Raw genomic sequence first — 21,757 nt, 5'->3', positions numbered from 1 at the left:
TACTATCTTCTTTGTGCCTTCAATGTTTATTCTATTTACATTGATGAGCCCATTGAGCGAAATACTGTTTGCGAAACATTGGCTTTATTAGAGTATAGTTTTAATTTATTAAACTTATTTTTCATTTGCAAGTGTTACAAGTACAAGTTGTTTTTAGAGCAAACCTTTTAACTTGGCTTCTGATTTCAAATATACAGCAATAAACTCATGCAATTTTTAAAAAATCAAAATCACAACTGTTTCAAACAGAAAAATTCGCATAAAAATGCATCTAAACTTAGTAATGAAGTTTTGTAAAAGAATAAATATCCTTTTTTAAAGAATAAATATCTTATAGAATAAAAACAAATTACAAGCAATCTTTTTCGCTTAATGGTTCCGTAATGGCTAGTTTAGCTTTAAATTTTTACTTATATAAACCAGTTTATCAAGCATAGAACTTTATATGCTGCTGGATATTTTTTGTGCTTAACAGAGATTTCATTTTAGTATGGGCTTTATTTAAAATCCATGCATTTTACGGACTGTAGATACCGTAATGATATTGTACTTTCTCAAAAAACTTCACTGAAAACCACATTTTTACACAAAAAAATTCGCAAGTTAAGTATATCTAAACTGTTTAGTGACGTGATGATTATTTTGTTGGAAAAACAATTTGTAAGGTAGAAAATAGAAGCTGGCTTTTGCTTATAAGGAATATATTTTTTGTCCGCTGTCGTTGAATGCTAATTTTAACTGGTGAAAACCGGACTAAAATTTATTAACAACTATAAGTCAATTATTTTTGCATTGCATTTTAAAAATAAGATTTTATTAGCAACTGTGTGCACATCTTATATAAAAAAATTTATAATAGTAAATTTAAGCGTTAGTTGTGAATTTAATGAATTTAAATTTTTCATGAATAACATGACTGTTTTAAACATAGTAGGTTTGAAACTCTAAAATAAAATTGTTATGCTAATTGCAACGAATATTTTCATTCTTATACATACTTAAGCAAGCGACTTTATTTAGTGTTTTTGTCAAATCTTTTTTTAACGATTAAATATTTCAATTTAATTCTGACTTCGAGAAAAGCAAATAAGCTCATGCGAAATCTTTTAACTCAAACGCCTTAACTTTTTTACACACAAAAAATTTTTCGTTCAAAATTTGCATCTGAACTTTGTAGTGACGTCCACACAGTTTTTAATCAAAAATAATCAATATATATATGAATAAAAACATAAGCTAATGCTGGTTGAATGTACATCATCATGGCTGCAGCGCTAAATACAAATTTGTACTGGTGGAAACCATCTTACGTTTTAATATGCAGCCTTAAGATAATTTTATTCTTAATGCTGCATATTATTAGATTAATATACAGCATCAAGATAAACAACTGTGTAGCGCTATAAAAGGGATCGACGGGAGACTTAAGAGTATTAGCCACTACTGTATTAAAATGTGCTTTATTTTTTTATTTTAGTCCTTATCCAAACGCGACTTACAACCCTTAGCCCGACCCTAACTCAGGGGTCGGCAGCCTTTTTAAGCCGCGAGCTGCACTTTACAGAATTTCTTTTTCCGCTGGCAGCAGTTGTTTTAAAATGGTTTTTGTAAGTTATATAAAAACACTGTATTTAAACAAAAATATGTTTAAACAATCAATAAAAGAGGGCGTGCGAGTTTATTAAGTCCTAATTGCGAGTTTTACAGCAAAAAGTTTTCTTTTTATTATTTTTAAATGGTACATTTAGTGTAAAAAGTGTTCACGGACAGCAGATTCCGTCTTTGATGGCCGCATTTGGCACGTGGGCCGCAGTTCGCCGACTCTAACAGTTCGGCCCACAAAAAAGTTCAATGAATATGAAGTGGTCGAATGTTTTGCCACTAGTATTGCTACAAACTCGGCTGACACATTCAAGCCTCCCGGGTCGGCAGATTCTTTTTCATATAAAGTATTTTGCTGGCCGCACTTATATAAAGTGGTCGTGGTAAAAAAAAAATTAAACCAAAAATAAGATAAAATAAGTAAGCACTGGTAAGAACTAGATATTAAATTGACAGCCTAGTTATAAGTTTTATATCGACAATTTGTTTTTATTGTTTTGAAAGCTGTGTTTATAGCTGAAAAGTATAAATCAGGCCGTAGTTTGCCGACCCCTGCGCTAGTATAACACATGTGCCTGTTACGAGTAAAGTTTACTTTCCAATTAATACACATCTTTGTGCTATAATTTTTAGTAAATATATATAAACGTTAGTCATCAATTGAATGAAATTGAACTATAACATAAAATTTCAAAAATACAAAAGTAAAATTTTTATGCCGATTGAACGTATTATCATTGCATAAAAAGTTTAGTGTACATTGAAAAACTATCTATACTATTTATCTACCTTAAAATTATTTTTTACAAATTTACTTAACAAAGCTTTTAAACATCTTATAAGCTTCTGCATTAAACTTAACTTATTTTAGACTGAAAAATAATCAACATGTTCTATTAAATTAAAGTATTTTCACTCTTATTCATATTTAAACAAGTGACTTTGCTCAGTGATGTTGTTGTAGTTACTTTTTATTGTTTTTAATAGAAAACAATTTTAATTCCGATTTTGATCACAGCAAATGAATCATGCAAAAAAAATTCAAAAGTTTTAACTTTTTACACAAAATGAATTTCGCTTAAAAAATACAAGCATTTAAACTTGGTAGTGACGTAACGATTCTTTTGAAGAAAGAAAATTTTTATAGAATATGTATATTAAGAATTAAAGCCAATCTTTTTGCCAAAATCTTTAACTATAATCAAACATTCTGATACTATTATTATTATAATTACAATACAATATATTTTTCTAATTGCTAACTTAATCTAATCAAAATAATTAACAAAAAGCATTTCTCCTTTCTCTCTCTTTTTTCTTTCTCTCTTTTTACTTTCATTTACTTTCTTTTTACGCATGAATAGTTATTTTGTATTTATCAATAGTTGCCTAAAACGTGCTTGTTCTTATTTTGTTGAAGCCTGAAGAGATTGACTATCTGTCTTTCGAAACAGCTGTTGTTAAATAAAATAAACTATAGCACTCTATTTGTATAGAATATGTAACAATAAGTTACAAACAAATGTTGAATGTACAGTTCAAAGGACATTTCATTGAATGCAATTTTTAACTGGTGTTCACCAGCCTACATTTACACAGCACTTTTGCATAAGGCAAGACTTATATATGTTTATTTTTTAGGTAACTATAAAACTTTACTAACTAATATAATCAAATACATAAGGTAGAACAATTTTAATGTTTGTTTGGAAAAAAATGTCAGTTTTAAACATACATGACTAATAAAACCGTAGTGAAAATTTATATGCTGTTTTCAATGAATGGTTTTTACTTTAAATCATATTTAAACAAGTGGCTTACTATTATGTCAGCTATATTAGCTATGATATTTACATTTATTAAAAACTTGTTGTGTTGATAAAATTAAAAAGACTTTATTGATTAAAAATGTTTGAGTTGTAAATACCCTAGAACATATCATTTTTATTGAACAAGTATGTTGTTATAATAAAAAGAAAGTTTATACTGCTCAAAAAAAAAAAAACTTGCAGAAATGAAAGTGTATAAATTGGAAGCCAGCAATAACCAAAAGATACAAAGACACAATTGCTCGATTAAAAAGAAAAGTTACAAAACGAGCCTGACAGGGGACTTGAACCCCTGACCGTTGGATTAAAAGTCCAACGCTCTACCGACTGAGCTAGCCAGGCTCACGGTTGAAATTGATTTGCAGCGTTTATAAAGACAAGTGTTACTGATGTGAATTGAAACTTTGTTTGGATAAGACTCATTGAAATATGTTGAAACAAATTTGCTCAAAGATTACTTTGCATTTGATAGCTTTTGAGCTATTGTTTCAACTTGATATATGCAGATGTCTTTAAATGAGCTATTTACTTAAAATAACTTTATTGAAAAGCTAGGATAAAATGTTGAAACAATAATTTTTAATAAATATCTACATATGGGGTAAATTAAAAATAAAACAATAAACTATTGTTTTTTACTTACTCAACACTGCTTTTCATCAACTAATGAACTTCTGCTTTAAACTTAACTTTTCTATAGATTGTAAAATACTACACTAGTTCTGTTACATCTAAAACAAAAGTATTTAAGTTTATAAAAATAAATTTGTTTGTAATACGAAAAACACATACTATTAATGTTCTATAAACAACTGCATTAAAAAATATCATGATCAAGAATTAAAACACAACTAAGTTTAAAATAACTAGACTTATTAATATAATGTATGAATTTAAAACTAAAAGTTCAAGGAAGTTAATAATAAAATATTTTCATTGTGTTATTACAATTGTTTTACTTTTATACAAATTAATGAACTGAAATTATTCTTAAAAACTATTTAATTATGTGAAATAATCAAAATACCCAGAGTGCTTACATAAACTGTTTGTATAATTATAAATTTAATCAGAAGAAATATACTTCATAAACACGCTTTTTAAGTTCGCATTTAAAACGGTTTATAATACAATTATCAGTCGTTTTGAAAAAGTTACCATTAAATTATTCAGATTTAGAATTTAAGATTGTTAATATCTATTATTAATTCTTTTAATTAAATAGTTTTCAAACTTTGCAAGTCTAATCAGTTTTTAGGTAAAAGCTTTTACTCTAAAAGTTTACATCTTAAGAATATTTTTTTACACAGTTAGTTTAAATTCAAAGCATGGGTCAAAACTTAAAGTAAATTATTAAACTGTAAAATATATGATAAAATAAACTTACTAATAAGATTTAATAACTTTTTTATTTAACTGAGTTTAAAGTTTTTTCGTCAGGTAAAACTTCTAATAAATATGTACTTAAAATATATATACATTAAGAAAATTATTAATTTTATTTAACTGAGTTCCTTTCAAAACTTTAACAAATAAAAAGAAAACAATTACTCAGTTAGTAGCACGTATTTAAAACTTTTTTAAAAGTCTTCAAAGTTTTAAATCTTAGACTAAATTTTTCAAATCGACGTAACATGTATTTGTAAGTTCAGTCAGTAAGAATTTATTGAGTTCAATTTAATAAATTCAATACAAATTATATGTTAGTTTAAAACGGTAAGCTGTATTATAACTTGCATTACATTATTCAATTTTTAATCCTTAAATAAAGTGCTGAAAAAATAGAATTTATAAACAAATCTTAGTACACAGTTTGAATTTATTAAAACACAGTTTAATATGAACAAGTAACCACAGTTTAACAAAACATGTAAAAAAATTATTGCCAAAAATGTTTCAGAAAATAGATACACAGTGCTAGATACAATTGTAAAAAATCCATATCTTTATTTGAAAACCATATTTAAAAAAAGTTTATCTAACTTAAACAAAACTGAGTGTTATTTAAACCGAACCAAATTCCTTAAAATCAGTAAAATTAAAAGGTTTCAGCTGTAAATTTCAAGTTAAAACAAATTAAAACCAACAGGCAAAGTAGTAATTTGTAAGCTTAAAACTTGTAACTTTTTTAAACAGCACAAAACGAAGTAGTATAACTAAATGCTCACAATAAATATGTGAAATATAATCTACCATATATGGGCATGTCTGGTCATTACCTTATATGGCAACATGTCCACTTGTAATGTATTATAAACTAATGTGATGAACTTATACCTTTAAAAAGACAAAAAAACTTTTAACTTTTCTCAACATCAAATGACATAAATTATAAAAATTTTAACAAAAAAATTGTAGTTTTATGATACTAATCAAAATAACACAAATAAAAAGAAAGAAAAATAACCGAACAAAAAGTGCTTGAAATAAATTTCCAAATATGGTCATACGTATCATTCATGACCATATAAGTACATATGTACCACATATGCCCTTATATGGTCTGATAAACGTGGGCCTGGGGACTCGAGGTCCTCATCAACAATCCAGGTTCGTGCATGAGGTCTATGACGTATTTGGATGGGGGATAACCCACGGGACCTGAAAGTAATTTATATTATTAATAAATATGTCTATTCTATGTGATTTTATAATTCCTGAAAACAATTAGTTTATACTGTGTAAATATAGTTTCTTTTAAAATAAGTTTTTATACTACCTGAAAGTAAAACTTCGTTTGTATAATATATATTTACTAATTTTATAATATACAGTTTTTTACTACCTGAAATAAACAGCTAGATATATTAAATATTTAATTAAACCATATAATTTTACACTACCTGAAAGTATCATCTCGTATATATAATTTATTAAATAATTATGTTAGAGTTTAAATATTACCTAAAAGTAATACTTAGTATATATTATTTTTACAAATAAATATAATATAGTTTTTTGTTACCTGAAAGTAATACTTCATTCCAAGCAAGATTGTAGTTGCCTCTTATTAAAGTGCAAGGAATGCCTATGCGGTCCGCTAATACCTGGAAAATTATTTGTAGTTTTTATTGTGATTTTGTTTTTAGTTTTGTTATTTATTATGATATGACCATTTAAAAGTATAAAATACGAACTGCTATAAAGTGAGCATTATTGCTACAGTTTTGTATTAAATAAAGCATAACTGCGAAGTTCTAAAAATAAGTTACTTTATTTTGTGCAAAATATATCAAGCTTAACAAATTAAGCAACAACTAAACAATTTTATTAAGTAGAGCTTTATATAAATAAAATATAATTAGTTAAACAAAATATCACCTTATAAAGCAGAGCCCTGTGAAAATAAGTTCCCCTCTTAATAGAGCCCAGTGGCACCACATTTGACCCATATTGAACTTTCAGCTCGGCCACGTGAATTTGCCAGTTGAACTCTAGTGACCTTTCCCGTTCCACCTCACCGCCCATGCATGAAGATACGTATCTGTTATTTGATTGGTTAAAATTAATTTGCATAAGAAAAAGCATCTGTTATTAGTCAATATGAAAGGTGTTTTTATACAGCATGCAAACATTTGTTTTTTAGCGTTTACTCATATAATATTAAACGTTTAAATCTTTTTCTTTATCGACAATATAGCTTATAAAAGCTGAAAAAAAGTAAGTTTGAGTTATTTTAGAAACTTGATTTGCATGACGGAACGTATCTGTTTGGTTCAAACAAAGTATGTACTGGCTTTGATTTGATGATATTCAAAAAATTGATCAAATCAAATCAGCTGAAAGTATGAGACTAGTTTAAATATGTTTAATGTTATAAAGAGTTAAACCTAAATGTCTAAACTTAAAAGTGCTAAAAAACCCGTTTTCCTTAAAATATTGTAAAAAACTTCTGCAACTAGGTTTAAAATTTAAAAAAAGAATAAATAAAGATTTAAAGGAACAACGCATCTGAAGCATTTTAAAGTTATAGTCGATTATAAAAATAATTTAATAACAAATATTTTTTATGCACATAATAAAACAAAAATTAATGAGAAACATGCTATTTGACTAGTTTTTGAACCAGCCGTATTATTAATAAAAAATGCAAAGATTTTAATTTGCATCCGTAAAAATTTAAGCTGTTTATTTCCAAAATATTTTGAGAGCATTAAAATACTCTTTTTTAGTACAATAAATTGAAAAAAAAATATTTAAAAGGCAGTTCATCAATCTTAAGTTTTAACTATTTATAGTAAGTTGAAATTAGACTTTCTAAAAAACTTAAATAATGTTTTGACAAGTCATTAATAAACTATATAACATTTGTAATAAATGAAATTTTAAGTAATTTAAAAATTTGTATTTATGTACAGTGTACAATAAAATCCTGTTTAAAATATCTAATAAAAAAAAAAGGATTGAGTAAAGTTTTTGTATCAATATTTAAACATTTATACTGAATTAAATATTTATTATATTTTAATTTGCTCGCATAGAAGGTATAATGTGATTTAAAACCAATTTTTAAGCACTTTTATAGATTAACGTTTAAAAGTAGATAAAATATTTGTTTGATTTATTGATTTTTTGAGTATTAAACAAACTTTTTAAAATAGAACTAAAAGTTATATAAGCTTATAAAAAATGAACTGTTAAAATTTAATGTATAAAAAGCTCTAAATGTAATTTTCCATTATAACAATTTTAAAAAAGAGGTCCCGCCGAGATTTGAACTCGGATTACTGGATTCAAAGTCCAGTGTGATAACCATTACACCACGGGACCTACGATAGCTCACGATATTTTATGTATAAATACTTACATAGTTGCGTCATAAACGTGTTGCTTCATAAAACGTTTTACAGATTGGCTTCGTTTTAGCTTACTTTGTAAATTAGATAGCTATTGTAGAGTGTATTTAATGCAAGTAATTGTTTTAGATAGATACTGAAGTTTTAATTTCAGCTTTATGCTAATTTTAAGCAACTTAAACTTTTATTAAATAATAATTAGCTGTTGTATCAAACAGAATATCTTGAATAAACTGTTATAAAACAAGCTTTTGAAACTATGCTTTTTTAAAGTTTATTACAAGTTATAAAAACAAAAACACACATTTAAATAAATAGTTCAAATAATAAAATATGCAACTTAAGTTTTATCTGCAATGTTTTTTTTATTCAAGCACTTTTGCGCTAAGCTGTGAGTAATAATTTCATTATAATTTCATAATAATTTAATGGAAAAATATATTTGCCTTAGCATAAAAGCTTTTGTTTTTTGAAACTAAAAAAAAAAATATAAAAAAGTATTAATATATTAATAAAATAAACTAACTGTGCCAAGGCAACAACTTGTTCTTTGTAACTTGGTATTGGTTCAATATTTTTGATGACATCATTCACATATTGTGATAAGTTGTGATCTAATGGTGCGACATAAGTTTTTTCTGTAAAAATATATTTATATAAGTAAAATAAAACAGGATAGAAATGTATTAAGTAAAATTATATGTTAAAAAACATCATTTCAAAAAATACCAAACATGCTTTGATTTAATCAAGTAAGTTTAAGCATTTGAGTAGAATATAATAACTTGGTCTGTTCGGTATTTACCTGAATTTCAATCTCAATAAAAACCATTATAAAAGTGAATACTAAATAATAAATGAAAACCTCTTTTTTCCGCTTCTTTTTGTTCTTGTTCAAGTCTTTCTTTTTCTTCTGTTTATAAAAAATGTTAATAAGAATATGTTTCAAAAATATTCTTATTTTTATAAAAAATGTTTCTATAAGAATGAATACCAAAACTATTTTGTCTTATATATCTTTATTAAAATATAATACTTAGCTTAATAATATATATTAAAATACATAAAAACATATTGTTTTCTAGCTTTTTATTTTAATGTACAGTAAGTAGATATATTTTTTATAATTTACTAAAATTGAGGGTTTTGTTTGCATCTAATGTACATAAAATGCACTACATTACTAATTACAAAAGCACAATATCTGATCAAGGTTCAAAAACTATGTTTATTTTATTTTTTATGATAGAAACTTATGTCAAGCAACTTTAAAAGTATATTTAATTTTTTATATTAATTCTATCAATAAATTTGGTAGATTTTCTTTCATAACAAACTTCTTAAAAAAACCCGAAAAACTTTTCAAAGTAAATAAAAAATTGAGTAGATGTAATCTAGAAAGTGCTTTTGCTTAACTTGAATAATGATAAAAATAAACATAGTCACTATTTTTGTTAATTATCACAAAAAGTAACTTTGTAAAAAGCAAGTTTTATTTCGAATTTAGCACATTAAACTAAACCAAAAACTTTAATAAGCTTTTTAAACCGTCTAAGTGTAAAATTATTTTGCCTAAAAGCTCTATTGAATTAAAGTATTAAAATGTACAGAAATTTCGAAAAGCAACAAAATTATTTAATTGAAAAAAAGTGGAGGTGCCGGGCATCGATCCCGGTACCTCGCGCATGCTAAGCGCGCGCTCTACCATCTGAGCTACACCCCCACACGTCTGAGTGTGAATAATTGCGTTTATAAATTTTTTAAAACCAGTTCACACCTTTAAATCGACATTGTGATGTATAAATACTTATTGTACGGAGCGTTTAGTGTTTTGTTCTAAATGAGTTGATTAATTTATAAATAAACTTTTGTTTTATATCAGCATTTTTTTTGTGTGTTATATTTAAATATTTCTTTTTTTTTGTAGATAATGATCAGATATAAAACTAAAGTATGTATGTACTTTAATTGTTAAGTATTTAAAAACATAGCTTTAACATGCACTTATAACTATTAATTTTTTAAAGCTTTGACTTATATGAAATACAACAACAAAAAGAAGTGCAAATAATATAAATAAATTTGTTATCAAGTTATTTCAGCAAAGTAATTTATCTGTAAAATTTAAGGTTTGAAAACATTTAAACATTATACAGTATTACAAAATAAAATTAGAATATGTTGAATTTAAATAAACTATAAATATAAATACCTTTTTCCCTTTGTAACCTTTCTTGAACTTCTTGCATTTGTTTTTCTTTGTCAGTTTTTCTTTTTCTAATAATAAAATAATTACTAACATTAAAAATATAAGTCTACTATACTTTTTACCTAAATAAAGAGCAATCAATATTTTAAAATGTTTTAAAGCTTTAATATATTTTCACTGCAACTCTCTAGAAACTTACTGCAGAAATTTGAAATAGAACAATGGCTTTTAAAGTAAAAACAATAACTTTAAAAGTAATTAGATTATTGGAATTAGATTAATGTAAAAAACTAATCAACAAAAAATAATCATTATTCATTTAAGTTCTAAACATTCAGTATACTTAATCAGATCACTCATGTAAAATTAAACATCTAAAAAACATTTTCATAGTAATGTTCTGAATGTTAGACATTTATTAAATAAATTATACATATAGTAATTTTTTTAACTAAAAAAGATTGCTCAACTTAACAAAAATAAAGAACTTTACTATGAAAAGTAGTAAAATGTTTTTTCTAAAGAAATTACTAAAACTTTGTTTGATTTTTTTAGATAGAAGACATGTAAGCTTTTTTAATTTATTGCTAGAATTAATTTAAGAAACTAAAAGCTTATTATTTTTAAACAATCTCATAATTCAATTTTATAGGCTGTTTTTAAGGTTAATTAGTACTAAAACAAGGCTTTAAAAATTATTTAAATATTTAACTACATACAAATAAAAATAAATAAATCAATAATTTTTATATTCGATTCCAATTTTAATGTTAAAATAACTATTTAACTAAGTTATATTCAAATACTACGATATTTAATCTTAACAATAAAGTTAATTCTAAATTTTCAAATAAATTTTGTCATATAAAAGTACTTCTTAATATCATACTTGTATAAATTTAACTAATTTCTACATTTAGAACTACATTTATGTACAACATTTAAAGATTTCATTATTGCTTTTTAATTTTATAGGAGTACTTATCAATTATTTATTTTTGAAATATTACATTAATAAAAAACATACAAATTATTTTATTATAATCTAGAAGTACTTCTAAGTTTCATATTAAAAAAATACAATGTTGCCTTTTAGGTGTAGTTTTACATATAACATTAACATTTTTTTTTAAACCTTTTAGATGTATCATACCTTTATAATAGTATTATTTGTTATAACTTGTTTTAACTTATACTGTATATACACCTTTTTTATACATTATAGGTGCATTATAACTACAATAAAACTAAATTTAGAAAATATTACTATTTTAAATCTACTTATAAACATTACATTTACAGAATATCAATATTTTACCCTCTAGATATTATTTAAGTTTAAAACTTATAATACATTCTAAGTATACTTTTAAATAGCATATTAATATTTGTAATACCTTCTAGGAGTACTTCTGCTCGGAGCTCTACTGTCTGGTTTATTTGTTTCTTCCATAACTTGAGATACTCTTTTCTCCCTAAAATAAAAACATGTATATTATTTGCAGGAAAATATTTTCACTAACTTGAGAGAGTATTCTTCTTCATATAATAATTTTTTTTTATGTAATATAGAAATATTTTACGTTATAGTTATATTATATAATATAGAAATATATTTATTTTAATAGACTTTGAAATGTGTCTTCTTTTAAACATATCTTCTCTTTAATATAATACAACTGTTATTATTATCTAGCATAAAAAGTTAAAATTTCTAAGTTTTTATCCTAGCAAGTTTAAATTATGGACGCCAAGCGAAAATTCTATTTATAAATTTCTAAACTTTTTGGATGACTGATTTGTGTTATACATTTTTTATAAAAATAAACTAAAGCGTAAAAATTATACAATTACAATCATGCAATATGATGCAGTTGTCAAAATCAGAAAAAAACAAATTTTTGTAGAAAAATAAAAATCAATAGACTTTTGATATATACTAAAGCTGAGTATCATACACCTTAAAACTGAGCTAAAAAACTGAAAAAAAAGATAATTATTTATTTTTATTATGTGTATAAGTATTTAAATTAAATAGACATACTTAGCGAAAAACAATAAATAACTTATTTAGAAAACAAAACTTTAAAACAGAATAAAACAAATAAACAGCAGAAATAAACAAACTCGACAACTGAAGTTTTGCTATTTGATTCATCAGGCTTTTCTTCCGGACTAAAAAAAAGTTATATTGATAAAGATATTTGAAGTAAACTAAAACCTTAAACTTTATTTTCATAGATAAGTCTAAGAGTGGTTAAAAAATTTAATTATAAGTTTGTGTTGGCAACTTTGTATCAAAGTGTATTAAAAACTTTTAAACTTTTTTTTTTTTTAATGAAACTTATTTAATTTAAAATGCAGTTTTTTTTATTTTTGAAGATAAACTTAAATAAAGGTTTTAGTAATTCTATAAATAAAATTTATCTAAGTATTATTATTATAGAAAACAAAGAAACATATATTTTTATGCAGTTTTTGTTATACTGTCTAGTAGTGATTGCATTAAGTTTTCTACTTATTTGTCGCCAATCATTTTATTTAAACTGTATAACAAATTAAAAAAAAATCTTTTAAAATGTATTTTAATAAAAAAGAAAAACCACAAAATCTACTTTACAAAAAAAATTTAAAATTAATTATTATTTTTGGAACTGTTTTTCTCAATTTATTTTAAGTGTGCACAGTTTTTAAAGATTTTGATAGCCTTAAATTTGGAAAATCTTTTTATAACATTCATAAAAAAAAAACTAACTCTTCAAGTTTGTAGTTAACCAATACAACGGCTCTTTTTTCGTTTATTTCCAGTTTCCCAAGAACTTCTAGTGGTATAAATTCGGCTCCTTTTCTTATCTGAGAATTTGTAAAAAACATTATAAGGCTAGTTAGTGTTTCAAAGTATAAATAGTTTGTTAAATATTTGTCATTTATAATATCAAAATTTTGCGAGAATGAGTGAAAAGTACATAAAGTTGATTACAAGCTTCAATTTATTTTCGGCAAAACTATTTGAACTAGTCATAGTTAGAGTGAAAATAGTTGAAACAGAAAGTCTAATCAAAACAAAATTCAATTATTATGTCACAATGAACGTATTCTGTGTTTATAAACGATATAATTCCATCATATCCATGAGCCTAGCTAGCTCAGTCGGTAGAGCGTTGGACTTTTAATCCAACGGTCAGGGGTTCAAGTCCCCTGTCAGGCTCTTTCTTTTCAAAAATTTTTGCTTTTGATTTATTTCAGCAATCTTGGTACTAAACTTAAAAAAACTTTTGGCTATAAGCATTTTTTGTTTAAAATGTAATTTAAAAAATGTCTTCAGTGAGTTTAATTTTTTTAGGTAGCCAAACGATTAAGTCGAACTTAACTTTTGTTTAGAACAGTTTCATAATTGGTATTTAATTCAACAAAAAATCTGTCATTTCTTCTAGAAAAATTTAATGTTTAAAAAACTTTTACTTAAACTCTGGCATATTTGAACTTGAATAAATAAATTGCAGTTAAGCATTTGAAGGTTGAAGTGACGTAACATTTTTTTTGAAGTATAAAGTGTTACAGAAAATTAAATATATTATATGAGCTTATTGTTATAACAGTTTTGTGTTAAAATTTCCACTGAATTTTTAGACTGGTGCTAACCGGTACAAATGCGTTTAATGATCAAAAAAAAAATATTTGCCTACAGAATTCTCATTTATAAATAAAAAGTTCTTACTTGACTTGCATAAAATACAAATTTTATAATGAGTGGCGACGCTAATTCTTTAAACCTAAAAGAAAATCATAAACCAACATAAAAGCGGAATCATTAAACAGAAAAGCGCACTTTATTCCAGACGGTAATAAAAGTATTTTGTCTACAATATTATTTCCGTCTTTAAAGTTTCGAAAATTAATACAAATTATCGTTGAACTAACAAACAAGTCTGTACGTCAGAAAAGAAAGAAATTATATACTTTCTCTGTAAAATAGAGAACGTTTTGATTACATTGGCATTTGGAAGTTAAATTGTGAGCTTGAAATACTTCGGAATGTCTATTTATAAGATGTAGTCTGTTTGTTATTAAAATTTAGGTATAAGCTCATTAGTTATCGAAATGTATATTTGTGTTCATTTTTATTGCTAATAGTTTTGTATTTAATCTGTGGTGATCACTTGTCTTTGTTTTGTAGCTTGTAGATAAAAATATAAATATAATCTGACTTCTTACTAATCTATATATTTCTGTACCTTATTTTACATATTACCCATAAGCAATCCCTTTATTAAGACAACTTTAAATTGTTCAAACTTCTAGGTTCATTTTGTTAAAACTTTCAACTTATTATGTAAACCTACCTACTAAGTCTTATATTATTTTATATATAACCTCGTGAAAAAAAAATCTAGCCCTTATATTTAAGCTACAAACTCATAGTATTACCTGAAAAACTAAAACCTTGATTCGACTAATTGCCACAGTTTAACTGAAATTTAGCATTTGAAAACATATTTACCTCAACAATCTTAGTACTAAAGATGATTTAAGCCTTTTTGCTTTGAAGTATAGTTAGTTAGAGATGCTAATTTAAAAAAATAATTCTTAAGCCAGGTTATTTCTAGATTAAAACTAAAAAACGTTTTTTGTAGCAATGCTCAACATTAAACAACAAATTTAACTCCTACATTTTATTTTGTATAGAATACTCCGAATATTTTAAGTACATTCTTCAACAAGCTAACAATAGCATCTAGAAAAAAATATAAATTTAATTTTTGTCTAAAGAAATAACTAAATATCTACCGGTATGTATATATGCATTTAACGATAATATAAACACATTATACGTATAAAAACTTTTAATAAAACTCTGTTCAATCTAAATCAAATAAAATTTGAAATTGAGCGTTTGAGATTGTGGTGACGCAATGAAAATTTTGAAGCAAAAAGTTACAATTAAACTAAATAAATCATAAGAGCATATATAACTATAATGCTGGAAGTATTTTCAATTTATTTTAGACTGGAAAAAACCGGTGTATATAAGTTTAAAATTCATCCATATATAATTTATCTACTTATACAATTAGAGGCATAAATCTTATATAGAAAACAAGATTTTAATTGCTACAAAGACAGATCAACATGCTTAAAAAGACTTATTTTAAATCGTTTCCAAACGTTCACAATTCAGGTTGTTTTGTTGAAACTTTTGACTCAAACCATTATTTATAATTTTGTATACAGTAAAGTAGTTATTTTGTAAAAAGAAATTCTTAAAAAGCTAGTCATTATTTCTTATACTATAACTTTATATTTTTGTCTATAAGTACATTCTAAGATTCTTAGTTTACAAATTGAAACAAAATAACTTGAAACGAATCATATGAAGATTTTAGTGACGTAGCAATCGATTGCAAGCATAAAAATTGTAAATAAAAGTAATTTAATAGAGTAAATTTATAGGAACGTAGATAATAAGCAAGAAAGTAAAGTATTTAAGCTGGTACCATACATACATAAATTATAAGCCGTAGTGTTGTAAGTGAAAAGAGTTGATTTAAAACATACTTACTAAGATTAAAACCATTTTATGATATAATGGTAATTTATGTGAAGCTTAATCACTGCGTCTTATTTCTTTAAAAGCAATAATTAATGCCGAATTTTTTCAAAATGCTGTGTTTTTCAAAAGATAACAAAAATTAAAGTAGTAGAAGTATGGAAAAGCATTTGAAAAAAATTCTTAATACATTAATTTTTTCTAAACTTGAATGATACAAAGCGTAATAAAAATACTGTTAATAAATAACTAACCAAACTTATAATTTATTCAGATACTTTCTTAGGTTTTTCAATTAAGTTTTAAGAGTAATGACTAACAACACCATAACTGTAAAAAATGTATATATATAAATTTTATAGATACTTTAAAGTTAATGAAAATAAAGTTAAGTAAATAAAAGTTTTGACTGAAAGGTAGAAAAGTCAGCAACAAATTAAATAAAATTAACAAGAAAAATGATGGCGCCTGAAAGGTGAAACCGAACCACTCTGACGTTAATCAGCTACGGGTTTGAAGCCCGCACACCAGACCACTGAAGCTCGTTCAGGCGACAGGTAAAATGACAAACTTGATATTTATACGCGTCGGTTCGCTTGCATGCGAGCGTTTGTTGGTTGCGTCACAAAACGAGAGAAGCTTAATTGGTAAAGCTTGATAATTTGAGAGAACTTGGGTTCAAAATAAATTTTTGAAAAAGGAGGCTGACAGGGGACTTGAACCCCTGACCGTTGGGTTAAAAGTCCAACGCTCTACCGACTGAGCTAGCCAGGCTCACGAGTAGTTTGGGCTTTTGGAATTTATAAAGACTAGAGTCAAAAAAGCTTTTCAAAAAAGTAAATTTCAAACAAGTTCGTTTTAAAGCTGTACTTTAAGAGCCGCTATATTGAAAAAGTTACTTAATTTTTGTTATGTGAACACTTTTAATTCTTTTGCTACCAAAAATAGCTCAATATATAAAATTTAAATTGATAAAAAAAAAATGTTGAAAAGTATACAATTACAACTAAAACTGTATTTGAGTTAAAAAACCTGAAACTATTGAGCAACTACTCAACAACAACTACTAATAAACCCATTATTATTATTACAACTGATTTATAAACGCTAATAAACTTTTTCATATAAAACTACTAACTTTACCGGGGTCGTAGAAGTGCATGCCAATGATGTCTTTAGTGGCAAGTTGTCCTTTAACGCAGTATTTAGCAGATAAGTTGGATTCTATCAGTTTGTCGAATGCTAACAAACTGCTGTTCATTCTACGTTCGTTTGAATTGTTTATATCGTGAAGTAACTTCAATGTTCTGTAAGAAAATAAAAAAATCAATTTTGAACTGTTGATATCATAAAGCAGTTTCAATGTTTTGTAAAAAATAAAATGCTTAAATATTAAAGTTTGAATTGTTTATATCATAAAGCAATTTCAATGTTCTGTGAAAATTAAACAATACAAGTTATGTAGTAGCAAATAAACACCTGTTAATAAAAAAAAACCATTACCATGCTTTAGACTAACTGTCTTATACAAAAAATAATTTTATTTTGTAAGATTAATAAAACTTGACTAGTTTTATTTTATCTAAAGATAGTTGTAAGTAAACTGAAAGATAACAATTATAGTTGAGACTAAACTATCTTTAAAAAATAGTTAAACTCATTTTGTTTTATAGCATTTAGAATATTAAACATTTTTACAACTTTAAAAGCGGTTTAAAACAAAGGAATATGTAGTAATTAAAAAATACTAATCTCACCCCAGTTTCAGCAAAACATCAGATACTTGTGGATCCGAAGCACATCTGGATAATAAAATTGTTTTATAAGTTTATTTTAATTGAATTACAATTAATTAAAAATACACCTAGAAACTAATTACAAATATAACTTATCATTGAAAAAATATTAATTAAAAACAATAGTAAACAAGAAGAATAATAAATTAAAATACCTGGCTAGAGCTTGACAAGTAAACTTTCTAACTTCAGAACTGTTATTTCTAAGAAGTTGTACTAATGGCTCTACAACATTCTGTGATACCATCTATAAAACGAAGAAAATTAAATGAATTGTTATATCAGATATTTTACTAAAAGTTCAATAACATTCTGTGATACCATCTATAATACGAAAAAGTTAAATAATCTATTGTATCAGAAATAAAAAGTTGTAATAAAAGTTCAAAAACATTCTGCTAAACTATCTGGAAGATTTAATATTTTTAAAGTTTGCTGATTAGTTGATTTAAGTAAATAAATTTCTTTAAAAAACTGACAAGTATTTTAAATAAAAAAGTTTGTAGTGCATGAAATAAAAATAAGGCTGTGATAATTTCTACACTTTACAACATGATCGAACTATTAGGCTATTTTTCATTGCACCAAAAAAAGTGTATGAAATTAGCTATGTGAGTTTTTACTAAAACAAATTTGAGTAGATAAATTTTCCAAAACATTTATTACAATGATCAACTTATTAGTTAGCTTTTAATATTTTGCGTAAATATTAATTTTTAGCTTGACTAATCTAGTAACCTTTAAGATATCTAAAAACTAGTTTATAAATGTATAGTTACAAAATTTAAGCTTTAAATCTTTACGTAAACAATTATTAACTATCATATTAATAGTTTAAAATTTTGTATTTTCTACTAAGTAGAAAAAAATGTTTAATTAATTTTACTTTTATTGAAATAAGCTAGTGATAAGTATAAGCTAACCTTCAAACAAAACCACAAAAAAAACTTTGTATACTAAAAACTTCATGATAGTCAAATAAATTTACAAGTATATCTCATAGCTAAATTTGTGTTTAGAAATTATTTCTTCAAATTTCTGTAAATTAAACAGATACATAAATTGGTAAATATTACTTTAAACTAATTGTAGTTTATCAGGATTTTTAAAATTTTAATAGTTTTGAACTGAAAAAAAAAGCTATAGTGCAATGTAAAACTCTACAAAAAATCAATTTAACATGACTAACCTGTTCTCTTGCTTGTGCACCATCTATGAAGCAAGCCAATAATTCAGCAGATTTGCTACAAACCATCGGATTATTAGAACTTAAAGATTGACCAATGGCAGCAATCACTCCGTGTTTCATTATATCATGTCTGTAAAAAAAAAATTATATCAGTTCGTATAACTAATTACGTACACGTTACATTGTGTCTGTGGAAAATAAATGGTATTTATTTAGATAACTTATCAGAAGTTAAAAATAGTTCTATGGCATAGTTTGGTACATTAGTTTAAAAATATTATGAAAAAAGGAGCCTGACTGAGGACAAAATACATCATATTGAAAAAACCGGCATTTTATTGTTGTTATCAAAGAAATATGACATAATAGTTTAACTTTAACATCTTCAAATAAAAATGAAAACTATGTTATAATTTTGTTTTACCTTATTAAATAAGTTATATATCAAAAAGTTTCAAAGAATTGTTTTATGACTAATAACACTACGGCTTACAACTTAAGTAAGCAGGTGTGGAACCAGCTTTCAAATATTTTATGTTCATTTGCATTGTATTTCCCTGACTTTTAAAAATCATAACTTAAAAAAACTTTTGCTTACAAATGATCGTTACGTAGCTAAAATCTTCAAATGAATTATTTCAAGTTATTTGTTTCAATTTGTAAAAATTAGAATTTAGTCAGTAGTATCTGACACAAATATGAGTTTATAGCTTAGAAATACTGATTAGCTTTTTTAAACAATGTTTTTACAAAATAACTACTTTATTTATATAAAACTATGAAAAATTATTTTAATTAAAACTTGTATCAAAAGTCCTTGACATCTTAACGTAAGAAAACGATTTAAAATAAGTTTACTTTTGTATGTTAATGATCTATTGTAGCAAGTTATTTTTTATAAGTAAGATTTATGCTTCTTTTTGTATTAGTAGATAAGTTATATTTGGATGGTTAATCAAATTATACATACCGGTTTTTTACCAGTCTAAATTAGGTTGAGTATACTTTCAGACATTATAGTTCCATATGCTATTATACTTTATTTAGTTTCATAACTTTTTGTTTCAAATTTTCATTACGTGACTACAATTTCAAATGCTTATTTTCAAGTGATTTGATTAGATAAGGCAGAAAATAATTTTTAAGTTAGTAGGTGATATGTGTTTGTTAGACCATAAAACTAATATATGTATACCGGTAATTTACCAGTCTAAATTAAGTAGAAATTGTAGCTGTCTATGTATTTTCACCAAGCTTTTATAAATTATAGAGTTTAAAAAAATATTACTTCAAAATAATCGTTACGTCACTACAATTTTCAAATGCTTCATTTCAAGTGATTGTTTTTAATTTGAATGTAGCTGAGTTCAAATAAGAGTCTTTGGCAAAATAAAAATACATGATTTTTTTCCAGTAACTATCATTAACTTTTTTAAAAACTGAAATAGATATAGAGAAGTTAAATTTGTTGTTTAGTATTAAGCATTACTACAAAAAAAATTACTAAGTTTTGTTAAAAGAAAGTCTTGCTGAAGAATTAAATTTATAAAAGTAGAATTTTTAGCAAACTAATGATTTTAACCAAAAAATAAAATTAAATCATGTTTTATACCAAGAAGAGATAATTCGTAAAATAAATATGTTACCAAAAAGTTTGGAAAATGTAGCATGACAGGGGACTTGAATCCCTGACTATTGGAATAATAATCCAACGCTTTAACGACTGAGCTAGCCAAGCTCACGAGAGGACTAGGTTTGTAGTGTTTATAAAGACAAACTACGTTTGTTGTGAAGAATTATATTATTGAAATATAACTGTGACGAAATATTTTAGTAACAGTTTTGATAAGACCAATAAAGTGTTTATACGTGCTGTGGTCATACTTAGTTGTTAAATTTGAGATTTATTTAAGTAGTCTTATTTGAACCGGCTGTTGATTAAACAGTAAATTTATTTTAAATTAAAACTTTAGGAAATTTATTTCTTATAAAGAACAATCATTTATTTTTAAAATTAAATGCAATTAACTAAGTTTTCAGTGTAAAGCTTTGTACATTAAATTATTATTTAAGTTCAGTAATTTAAGTAGTTACTATTTTATATTTTTGAAAGTTATAAAAAATTTAAGTAGTTTTAACAAACCACCATAGAATTTTTTTATTTTAATTTTATAGACTTAAGAACCGTCGTTATTCTTTAAACAACTTACATATGTTATTACTAATTAATATTTGTAAAACTTGTATATTTTGCTTGAAAACTTGCTTATAAAATTAGATAAGTTATAAGATTTACATGATTATATTTTAAACAATCTTAAAAAGTAATTTATAAGTAAAAAATATCAATGTAAAGAAAGACAACTAAGTTTAGGCATGTTATGCATATAGAAATAAATCACTGAAGCAGATAAAAAATCTGTTAAGTTGTTGTTTTACACTGATTTATTCTTAACTAAAACTAGTACTACTTGAAATAAAAAATTGTAACTAAAGAACAACTTTATCAAACTAAAGTTTATAAACAAGCAGTATTAATTAGTATCAAAATAATAATTTACTTAATTATTACTGAGCACAAAACATTTCATACCACAGATTCGCATGCTTTTAAAACTAGATAAACACTTTTATACATAATCAATAACATACATTTTAGTTAATTAATAACAAAAAAAGTATCAAAACATGTAGCTTGATATTAAACGTAAAAAACATAAAAAAAATTTGACTATTTAGTTAAAAGCTTTGATTAAAATCTTAATGTGCACAAATTTAAAGTATACAA

The 21,757-nt window shown here is 24.8% G+C and overlaps 1 protein-coding gene and 5 non-coding genes across 6 annotated transcripts in view; 1 reads left to right on the top strand and 5 right to left on the bottom strand.

Moving 5' to 3' along the window:
* Positions 1-3,700: 3,700 nt before the first annotated feature.
* On the bottom strand, positions 3,701-3,773 carry Trnak-uuu (transfer RNA lysine (anticodon UUU)). The gene has a single exon. It is a non-coding gene; the product is annotated as a tRNA-Lys (tRNA).
* A 1,580-nt stretch (positions 3,774-5,353) lies between these two features.
* LOC145829184 (armadillo repeat-containing protein 3-like) overlaps positions 5,354-21,757 on the bottom strand; it is a 46,494-nt gene continuing 30,090 nt past the window's right edge. Inside the window, exons 12-24 of the mRNA XM_082936910.1 lie at positions 18,970-19,099; positions 17,936-18,027; positions 17,742-17,786; positions 17,123-17,291; positions 13,192-13,289; positions 12,564-12,611; positions 11,834-11,911; positions 10,440-10,504; positions 9,093-9,140; positions 8,754-8,865; positions 6,753-6,915; positions 6,397-6,478; positions 5,354-6,032 (exon numbers count right to left, since the gene is read on the bottom strand). Coding sequence (XP_082793036.1) covers positions 5,926-6,032; positions 6,397-6,478; positions 6,753-6,915; positions 8,754-8,865; positions 9,093-9,140; positions 10,440-10,504; positions 11,834-11,911; positions 12,564-12,611; positions 13,192-13,289; positions 17,123-17,291; positions 17,742-17,786; positions 17,936-18,027; positions 18,970-19,099 — 1,237 coding nt within the window. The 3' untranslated portion in view covers positions 5,354-5,925. The remainder of the gene's footprint in view (positions 6,033-6,396; positions 6,479-6,752; positions 6,916-8,753; positions 8,866-9,092; positions 9,141-10,439; positions 10,505-11,833; positions 11,912-12,563; positions 12,612-13,191; positions 13,290-17,122; positions 17,292-17,741; positions 17,787-17,935; positions 18,028-18,969; positions 19,100-21,757) is intronic.
* On the bottom strand, positions 8,130-8,201 carry Trnaq-uug (transfer RNA glutamine (anticodon UUG)). The gene has a single exon. It is a non-coding gene; the product is annotated as a tRNA-Gln (tRNA).
* Positions 9,878-9,950, bottom strand: Trnaa-agc (transfer RNA alanine (anticodon AGC)). The gene has a single exon. It is a non-coding gene; the product is annotated as a tRNA-Ala (tRNA).
* Trnak-uuu (transfer RNA lysine (anticodon UUU)) lies at positions 13,572-13,644 on the top strand. Its single transcript has one exon. It is a non-coding gene; the product is annotated as a tRNA-Lys (tRNA).
* Positions 16,450-16,536, bottom strand: Trnastop-uca (transfer RNA opal suppressor (anticodon UCA)). The gene has a single exon. It is a non-coding gene; the product is annotated as a tRNA-Sec (tRNA).

This window comes from Thalia democratica, chromosome 2, assembly GCF_965202585.1.
Source record: "Thalia democratica chromosome 2, ktThaDemo2.hap1.1, whole genome shotgun sequence".
Classification (NCBI taxonomy): Eukaryota; Metazoa; Chordata; class Thaliacea; order Salpida; family Salpidae; genus Thalia; species Thalia democratica.
The sequence above is the reverse complement of the archived record's forward strand: the minus strand, read 5'-3'. Positions and strand labels throughout refer to the sequence as shown.